We start from the raw sequence: 10,254 nt of genomic DNA, 5'->3' as shown, positions 1-10,254 counted from the left end.
TTATTATTATTATTATTATTATTATTATTATTATTAACAACGATCGGTTCCCAATAATATCACCTGCTCAAAATGTGAGGTTATGTGAGTTTCAAAGAATGAAGAGTATTTTGTGAAGTTGCCTACTCGTAGGTATTGCCTACCCGTATTCAATTCAAAGAGCTTTATAGGCATGAAGGATGAATTACATTGCTGCCAAAGCGTATACAATCAACACAACATCTACAGACATTTACAGTACAAACACATCATAGGACATTTACAATCATTTTTATTAAAACATTATTGAGAGATAGGTTCTCTATCGTTCACTAGATGGCAGTAAAGACGAAGTTAAACGTTTGGATTCTGGACAAAAGTTCACGATAAAATAACGCCAGTAAATTGTACTAAACTTTTTATCTGATATTCTGTCATTAGTGAATATCAACGTTCATTAAACTGCTACAATTTTATTACATTTACCGGACTGTGGTAATGCTGTCTTACTGAAATATTTATACCGCAAACAGATACATTTTTTGTTTTTGTCCTTTTTTCACTTGAAACATACCAACACTTTAAGGCCTCTATTTGAAAAACTCTCTGTCATGTTTAGGTAGTTTCTATAGCAACCAACATCAAATTACCGAGTGATATGTTTTTTATTTTGTTACAAGTTTCCAAATTCCATTTGATGTTTAATTCCAAATAGATGTAATGGACATTGGCAATATACCGTTAATTTAGAGTTATCAAACGTAATATGAGCATAGATTTTACTGTTGAAATACTAGTAATCCCATTTGCAGTCGGTATTATTTTAGTTTTTATAATGTTTGCATGGCTTGCAGCAGCTGTGGACTGCGGAAAAGATTTTTTAAATCAGCTGTTTGGGGTTTTACAGATTGAACAAAAACGGAAACGTGTTTAATTTGCTTAATCCAAAATGGTAAGTAAAGTCTGTCAAACACTACAACAAGCAGGTAAATTTAAGGTAAAAACAAATTAATGGTTATTCGCATTTAAGCCTAATTGTGTATTGGTGAGGTTTTCTTAATAACTTTTTTCTGTTTTCTCTTTTTTTAAGTGTAATTTATTTTAAGTGTTCTTCAAAGGACAGTGACTCTGAGAGTGTAATCTCGTGGGATATGGATGAAGGCATCCAGAACGAAAAAGCAGCCTGTAGCAGCGTATCAGACCAAAATACTGAAAAACAACAGACATCCTTAAACCAAACCAGGTAGCTTTTTATACGGTATTGTTTTTAATCGGATGTGTCGTGTGTGGTATATATTCAAATTTAAAGCAATGTAGGGTTCCTCGTTTATGTGTTGTATACTGTACGCATATTCTTTTAAAAAAATCCCTAATTTGAAGAAAAAAACAACGCCATTTTGATTGTTCAATATATAAAATTATAAATTATAAATTATTTAAAGGAAGGTAGGTTTTTTATTTGAAGACTAGGTGCCTGACTGTTCATCAAAGACGTATAGTTGGTCGTTGAAAAATGAAGACAATTTACTCAGAAGGCAATTCTAATGTTCAAAGAAAAACAGTTTTCAGCTTATAGCTATTATATATGCATTAAGTTATTATGTTACATTGTATATGCAACACTTGATGTTTAGGTACTGTGAAATATTAGTACTACAGTATATAGCCATATCTTAATTGTAGTAAATATAACCTGCAAAGCTGTGCATTGTCAAATATGGCTTCATTTCTGTTATTACATTAAATTCCCAAAATATGTGTTAATATGATGATATATGTTTATGTTTGTAATATGGGAAATATTTTTACATTTTATGCCACAGCTATGTTAAGTCATTTGAGCTGGATTTATCAGGACAGGTATTTCAGCAGTGTGGTAAACATTACAATGGATGCTAGAGGTAAGCCTTTGATAGGCAAAACATAATACAATGGAAATGAGAACACTTCTGTGGTTAGAAGTTTGTACCTACATAATGATTTTGCTTTTAATTTGAAAACCCAAGACCTTTAATTGTTCATTTTTGCTGTATTTAATGAAATTCTGTGTTCTTTTTTTTAATGTTGTTCAGATCGTCATCTAGTATTGACCTCATCAGTGCTTTGCAGCAAGTAGAAGGGTCGCTACTGAATAGTGTGGTCCAGCCATTTCTCTGTACAGGAAATCTTGACAGCCGTGAGGGGAGTAAAGGTAGACTTTTAAACAAAAGGAGAAGTTTCAAAGACAGAGCGATTGCAAACACAAGAAGCAATAGACTAATATTGATCATTTCCAAAGGAAACTGAGCGCAAAATAAAAAAGGCTACTTTTCTTTTTAATTAGTAACTCGAACAAGCCTGCTTCTCCTTTTAATGGCTTTGCTTTTATTTACACCCTGTCAGACTCTGATAAATAAAAGAAAGTTAACATTATTTCATTTTCTTGGCCAAGGTCCGAAAAATGTAATACAGAATCGTGGCAACTCTTTGGATTCTAACTCCAAACATCAAAAGATGGAAACCCACAATGATATCAACACCTGTATTGCATCACTTGACCAAGTACAAGGTATGTCAATTCTAAAGAGAAGTGGTTGCTCTGCCTATTTACTTTAGGTCTCATAGTAAAGGGGGTGATTATTTTATCAATCAGTTATTATTTGTTTTAGTTCAAGTAGGTAGCTGCATTAGCATGCATAGGCTGCAAAGGATCAAGTAAAGGTTTATTACACTATACTGTAGTTGGCACAATCATTCGGATGAAACATTAAACCGAGGTCCTGACTCTCAGTGGTCATTAAAGATCCCCGGCCATTTCTCGATAAGACTAGGGGTTGCTGGCAAGATTTCCCCTCTCGGCCTTTACCGTAGCCTCCAAATTGTCCCCAAGTATGATTGGCTCGACTTGCCCTGCGATGGACTGGACATGACAATTTTGCTGTCACTTTGATGTTGTACAGTAGTTTATGTCGATCACTAGAAAAAATCACAATTTTTGAATGTTTTTGATAGCCATTGTGGGTTAGTTGGGTTCTGGGAAAAGTGGCCCTGGTGTGTGTTTGTGTGTCTGTCCTGTGATGGACTGGATTCCCATAACAGACGAATCCTACTTTGTGCCCATTGCTAAGCTCCAGCTCTCCTGTGATCCTGTATTGGGAAAAGAAGTCAGAAAATCGATGAATGGATAATACTTTTTAGGCAGGAAATAGACATGAAAAATCAAAGGTTTCCATTTTGTTTTTGCATTGCTTTGTATAATTTTACAACTAAGGGATCCTGCACAACGTTGCACATCCTTGTTTCCTATTAATATGTTACAGAGGAAACCACCAGTGATGTCTGTGCTAAAAATACAAAAATGCCTCTCAGTACGACGTCAGTGTATAATGGACATGAATACTTATTTATGGCTAAAAGTAATGGGAATGAATCTCATCCAAAAAACCTGTGTGAACAAAAATCAAAAGGTTAGTTGCTCTTTTTCTAAAATATCTTAATTTGGAATATTGCAGAACAATACAGTTTAATACTATAACTCTTTATATGACTTGCATGGATTTAGTGTTAATTTTCCTATAGACACTTTTTTGCTTAGTACTCTGAAGAGTTGTCTAGTGGCCTGACTTAATTAGTACTGCCATTGATAATGAAATATAAAACTTAAGTCAACATCTCACATAGGAGAATTATATTACTACAAAATTGTTTTGTGCAAATTTGGCGGTAGTATCTTTAAAGAGCTAACTCACTTGAACTGCAAAAATATTAAGGCACACTACTTTCTTAATTTTATTCCAAAGAGGAAGAGACGTTAAGGAAGCATCTCTTAACGTGTTTGTGTGAGAATTACCCATTAAAAACAATAATAATTCAGTGTCCGCATTGCTATTTAAAAATTTGATGACTTTGTTTCATGACTCCCATTACATATAATGAGTGTGATATTGGCATTTACTACATCATTTCATGTATAAAAATGTAATCACAGAGGATGATTCCATCATATTGACATGCTATTTTATAATGATGCACAAAAGAATAATTAATTAATGTATTCACTTTATATAAACATGAATACGATATCACTCAAAATGTGAATGAAAATACAAATGAAGTAGAGAATTGTCTCTAGATGTCAAGAGGTCTAATATGTTTCAGTATGAAACATAAGACAGTGGCAAAATGGAAGAATTACAAAATCAGTATTGGGTGTTACCTACCTAATGCAGTCTTGGCAGCACTGCTACACAGTCTCTTGACACACTGTTGTGGAATATTTCACTACTCATCCTGTGCAGCTGTTGCCGGCTTGTGGTTGACTGCTAGTGATTGCATTGGTGAATGGGTCACACAGATGTTATTTTAGACCAGGCTAGGAAAGAAAGCTGAAAAGGAAGGCCTAAGGCATTATTGTTTTAGAAGAGTTTCTCAACCAAATCATAACATAGCCCAGGTGGCTGGCTTGAATAATGCAACAGTCAGCATAACACCCAACCACAACCTGATCACTTTAGGTCTGTTAAGATCTGTTAAGAGATTAACCAGATATTGTACTTAAGACTCAGCTTCAAACATTCTTTGGCCTACAGAATAGGGTAAATTCATCTTTCAACCTAGCACAGCTTCCAAGCATGTTTACAGCAAATTTGTCTTTCTGCGTGGGCCATTTCTTCCTGGAATTTCTTGTGCTATTGACACTGCAGTAAGAAGATTGTTACATGTGTGATTAGGATAGAAATGACAGTCCAGAGATGATGAAGTAACTTTCTGTTCTCCATGATGTGACCTATCTCTTGCAGAGCTGTTTTTTTTGGTTTATTTGGGTTTGTCTGCCGATTGTTGAAGCAGTACTCTATCTCTGGGTATATTGTCTCATAGGCAGATCACCTTCAGCCATGCTGATAATTTAGCAGTCTTTATTACTCATGCTGGCCATAGTGATATGTTTCATTGTTTTTGTGTTAATTAGAATCATGTGTTATTGTCATGCTCTGCAAGGGATGTTGGGGAAAAAGTTTGAAAGAACTGTGAAAATATTTTTGTACAGAAAGCTGTTATTATCATTTGAGATGTTTTCTGCCAACAGTTGCAAGAAAACTTCCAGTCCAGCAGTAATTGTACAAATTACACTGTTTTATTTACACTGTTTGATACAAGGTTTAGTAAAAACTCCTGCATAAGGCTGCAGTTTACCAACTTTTGAAGATGTAATTTCCCTTAATGACATATCCTATCTTCATACCTACCATACAGTCGTGATCATATGAATAATAATTACCCTATTCTTGGCATTCATTGTAGTTTTATGGTCTTTTAAAGATCATGCTACTGAACTGATCATGCTCTATATGGTTTATATTTCTTGTGAATCTTATATAAAAGGGAACAAACTTCTCAGAACCATTGGCATAATGAGAAGAGAAAGCCTGAGGCCCAATAAGAGAACTGCTGGTGCTTCTGAGCAGAGCCAGGTTGGTATCAAAGTGAATTATCACAGGGCTAATGGTTTTATATACACCAAAGTAATAATGTAATGTGGAATTAGTGAAATACAGATATCATTTATACTTTATATATCATATATAGATATAGCAGTGCATATTGTTTCTGTCTCAAAGCGCATCATCATCCGGTAATCTTGTCCAGTATGGAACCTAAAAAATTACGTTATGTGTATTTGGAGGTGTCTGTTTCTTTTCTTGAAGATCTCCATTTTTTGTCTCAAGATTTAGTCAGCTTTATTTGTAGATATTTTTTCTTCATCTCAAGCCCTTAGATAAGTTGGGATAAAAAACTTTTTAAATCTTTCTCATTCTGAATACATAGTATGTGATTGAAACTATTCAGTATTTTATACTTGCCATTCAAAATAACCCTATGCTACCTTACATTCTTCAAAAAATCATTTTTTTAGTATTGTTAAGTATTGTTTTATCAGTGCATAGACATTCTACATTATTTCTACAAATGTAATTTGTGTAGCACTCTATTCTTCTGAAACCTTTATCAATGCAAAACATTGTTTCAAAAATGTAATAACATTTCATGTTAAGAATGGTGATTAATTCTTTTTTCGCTTTGTAATCTTGGTGATATTTAAATTTATCACTACATTATGTTTGCATTTGTAGTATTGTAAATATACAGTTATGTATACTTTTATGATCAATTCTAACATTAAAAAACTAAGATACATCATGACAACATTGAATTCACACAGGGAGCTGAAAATAGAGAGTCAGAGAAAAAAACACCTGAAGATCAAATTTTTGGAAATGTCTGTTACAGTGATGAAGGGTAAGCAAATTCTAAACTGCAATTCTAAAGCTTAGTAATGTATTGTACCTAAGCGGTATGCTGTATTATTTCATATACAGACAATATACTGTACAATCTGAAACCTTTGTGCTATCTATGAGATATCCACTGATTAAGTTTCATGCTTTTTGCTGTTGAAGCCAATAATGTAATTTCCTTATATAAATGCAGTGCCGTCCAGTTTAATTTGTGACCTTGATGAAAGAGGAGCAAAAAACATCCTAAAGCAGAATGAGCTACGGATTTGATAATGTGATATTGTAATCTTAATACTATTGCAAAGAGCAAAATCATATTTGTCATAAATACTTAATTTAATTTCAGAAAAGAAGAGGGTCACAGTTACACTATTCACACCTCTAAGTATTCTTTTCAATAAAATTCATTAAAAGCCTCCATTCTAAATAACATTCTTGTATTTGGGATGGTAAAGGAAACTTTAAGAACTACAGAGATGCCTTCAAAGGCTTGCTGTTTGTACTCGGTAGCATGATCATGGTTAAGGTCAGAGAGCACCTTGAAGAATGCAGGCAAATGGTCAATGACACCCATGAGTTGGGAGATGGCTTTTAAAAAGAAACTGAATATATCATTTTCCACTTTAGTGTCCATTATTAAAAACTGTAATGGTACTGGTACAGTGGAAAACCTGCCAGGAAAAAAGAGTGTAAGTGTATCGTGCCATCATGGGCTGTGGCACAAGTGGTTCGGGAGATAATTTGTGAAACAAAATGGTATCTTCAAGATACAAAGTGTTGAAAACGACCATTTTGTGTTGCTTGTGTGAATGTGTCATTCATAGCTCGGTTGCAAGGAAGGAACCTCTTCTGAGGCAAACCACTAAAAGAGGCAACTCAAACTAGACATCTTTAGAAGAAGAATTTAAACAATCTATTATGGGCAGTTTAAATGAAAATGGAGTTGTTTGGACATGCTTATCACCATTATGTTTGACCTAAAATAAAGGTAATTGAGAATACACTAATTCCCATTACAAAATATTGTGGGTGGTGTATTAAGGTTTGAGGTGGTTTTGCATTTACAGGTCCTTGTCAAGAAGGGGAAAATCATTAACTCCAAACATGTACCAGGACATTTTTTCCAGACACTTTGTTCTTTCTGCCAAGAAGCTCAGGGTTGGCTTAAAATGGATACTTCAGCATGACAATGATCCAAAGCATACATCCAGTTTGACAAAGGAATGATTAACTGCACACAAAATAAATGTTCTCAACTGACCTTCTCACTTTCCAGTCATCAATCTAATTGAGCATTTGTACGTAACTCAAGATGGCAGGGTCTGAAGGACATAGAGTAATTCTTCATGTAGGAATGTTAATAAATTTCCCCTCTGAAGTGGCAGAGCCTCATAACACACTACAGGAGACATATAGTTAGTGTAATCCCTACTAGAGATTTTACAAAATCCTAACTATTGGGGTGTGAACAAATGTAACTCTTTTTTTATGGACTTCTGATTTTTTAATAATAAGTATGACTTTGATCTGTGCAATGCTATTAAGAGTATTGTAAAATGTTTTCCAGATTTTGTTTAAGCAAGAAGCATTATCCAATATGTAAAACTTTTGTTTATTTGATGTTTATAGTTGCTTTTTCATCAGGGGTATGAATACATGTGGAGGACATTGAATGTGAATACTGAGAAAGTTCCCATCTCTAGGAAAGATGTCAGTTTTAATAGTGTATTTTTTTTAAAATGGAAACATTTGGGATTTTCCACATTAATACCCAATGATTCGGGCACTGAAGCTTACGTTTATATGTGATGTTTCCAACTAATTAATGTTAGTTGATATAACATCTTCATTCATTCAAGTACACATGTCCTGATGAAGGCTTTTGTTTGCCGAAACACTGACAGCGCACAATTAGATGTTATTGAGAAGAGAGTATGCATTATTCTGCTTATCTTAACTTACTTGTAGTTTTTGCATACCATCTTATAAGCCACATGCCTTCATATTCTTATTTTTATTTTGCTTTGCAGCCAAATGTATGATAATTCTCAACAGCATTTCTATAAATCTAGAAAGGGACCTGAAGACGCAAGTGTATCTGAAGGGACTGACAGGTACAGGTTAAGCTGAAAAAGTAAATTCAAAGTCGACTCCACTTAAGTTTATAAAGTGAGGATTCATTGTGAATTTGCATTAGAGGTGCAAACCGCATTTGTTCATTTCTGTGGTGTTTTAGGAGTAGGAACTCTAATAATGTACTATGGGTAGAACTTTTTAACTGTGATTTTTATGTGATTATTTAGTCTGAACTCGATTCCACTGTGAAAAAATGTTTTGCAGCTTCAAAATGGTCATTCATCAGTTCTGGAGAAAGGTGTTTGGGATCCTAAGAGTTCCCCTTTACTTCATCATGATATTTCTAATTGAGATGCTGGACTTTGTTAGTCAATCTCTATGTAATGTAAGTAAAACAACAGATGTTATCACTATATTTTACAATTTTTATTAGCCTAATTCTTTATAACATAATAGAATGGATTTAGATTTCTTTCTTTTAATAAGGAAATTTATATGTCAGAAAAAGAAGTTTTGTGCTCTGTAACCCAATCCTGATCCTGGAGGTCCATACACCTGCTGTTTGTTGTTACTGCCAAGCTCTCAGTTGTACAACTGAAACTTTAAGTGACTTGATAATAGGATAAATGAACTGATTGGGTGTTTTTGGTTGCCTTTTAACTATCTAGTAATATAGTTATATACAATTATATATTTCTGAGTAGGAAACTGAACTTGTACATATTTCAAACAAGCACCATGTTAGCTCAATTAAGCCTTCAATTAAGCAATTAATCTTGGTTGACATGAAAATTCAGCAAGTGTGCTGGCCTCCAGGACTGGGATTGGGGAAACATTGCACAGTTTCCCAAGAGAGAGCTAGAGAAGTATGCAGATAGATGTGTCAAATATTGTGTCAAAGATAAAACGGTGACATTTGTAAGCCCTAGTATCAGTGCAGGAACAGGCCAATCACACTTAGAACACAGCAAGTGATGGTGATCAGGAGTGTCTTAAAGGGGCGTAGATTAAATGCAGTGCCATAAATGAGATGGTAATTACAGGATTGAAGAATGCTTCACTTTATATAGGGTGTAAGTGAAAAAAAACACTCAAAACATCATCTGATTTTATTTAACTTGAAACTAGAATGATACCTTTTGAGAGAATCAGTAACTTCCCAGGAGATCATTTTCTGTCATCCTAGTGGCTCTGTCTGTAAGGCTCTGTCCACTTTACATCACTGCATTCAGCCTTAGATTAGACCTGAGATGCCTGTATGTCAATGCTCATACGTATTACATATTACAGAGGTACAAATCATATCTGAAAGAAAAGCTACTTAGATCCAGGCTATGTGGGAATAGCTGATTTATTTGAGACATTGAACCAAATCATCTGCTCCTTTTGCAACTTTTCTTAAGTTCTTATTTGTTTTTCAGGTGTTAGTCGTGGGGATAATGACAGCACTCGGGGATCATGTGATAAAACCCCTCTTGGTTGTTTTATTTAGCCATGCATTTCAGCCCATGATGATATTTTTGCTCAATGTATCTTCAAGCCTAAGGGATCTGTTTAATCCATTTTTTGACATGCTGAGAGTAACCATGCAGCGTATAGCTGTGATTGTGAAAGCCTTTAGAATTGTAGAAATAAATAAGACATCCACATCAACTTATTTAGAAGACGTGTAAACTAATCCTTTAAAATTAATAAAGATGTTTTAAACCTATTATTACATCCTGGATTTGATTCCTTAGCTAACCAGATAAATCAATGAAGAAATTCACATTTTCATTGGTGACCTAGAGAGTCCCACTCGAATTGTAGCATAGGATTTAGAATCAATAAATTTGAGTGAAATACCTTGCTTTTGTTCTTATTGTAACACATGTATTTGAACACACAAACCTCCAGTCTAGATGCCAGAGCTCCTAACCACTAT

General features: G+C 34.3%; 1 protein-coding gene across 6 annotated transcripts; it reads left to right on the top strand.

Annotated features, from left to right (window-relative positions):
* The first annotated feature begins 643 nt into the window (after positions 1-643).
* On the top strand, positions 644-10,041 carry LOC148655194 (uncharacterized). Of its 6 annotated transcripts, none has more exons than XM_088645482.1 (10): positions 648-931; positions 1,098-1,222; positions 2,052-2,170; positions 2,411-2,527; positions 3,279-3,425; positions 5,341-5,429; positions 6,179-6,255; positions 8,285-8,368; positions 8,595-8,715; positions 9,752-10,041. In XM_088645482.1, the coding sequence occupies exons 1-10, from the start codon at positions 929-931 to the stop codon at positions 10,001-10,003; spliced, it is 1,134 nt and encodes a 377-aa protein (XP_088501608.1). In that variant the 5' UTR covers positions 648-928; the 3' UTR covers positions 10,004-10,041. The 6 variants fall into 6 exon arrangements, with proteins under 6 accessions (XP_088501612.1, XP_088501611.1, XP_088501608.1 ...); XM_088645484.1 differs by having other exon boundaries at positions 649-931; positions 1,103-1,222; XM_088645483.1 differs by having other exon boundaries at positions 650-931; positions 1,070-1,222.
* The last annotated feature ends 213 nt before the right edge of the window (positions 10,042-10,254 follow it).

The sequence above is a fragment of the Lepisosteus platostomus genome, chromosome 9, assembly GCF_059453375.1.
Source record: "Lepisosteus platostomus isolate fLepPlt1 chromosome 9, fLepPlt1.hap1, whole genome shotgun sequence".
In the NCBI taxonomy this organism is placed as follows: domain Eukaryota; kingdom Metazoa; phylum Chordata; class Actinopteri; order Semionotiformes; family Lepisosteidae; genus Lepisosteus; species Lepisosteus platostomus.
Note: the sequence above shows the minus strand (reverse complement) of the source record. Positions and strands in the feature narration are given on the sequence as shown.

Excerpts from the sequence above, each read along its gene's own strand:
- LOC148655194 (XM_088645482.1), top strand. Across the intron at positions 5,430-6,178 it reads GTGCTTCTGAGCAGAGCCAG|GGAGCTGAAAATAGAGAGTC; the intron begins GTTGGTATCAAA and ends GAATTCACACAG. Across the intron at positions 8,369-8,594 it reads GTATCTGAAGGGACTGACAG|CTTCAAAATGGTCATTCATC; the intron begins GTACAGGTTAAG and ends AATGTTTTGCAG.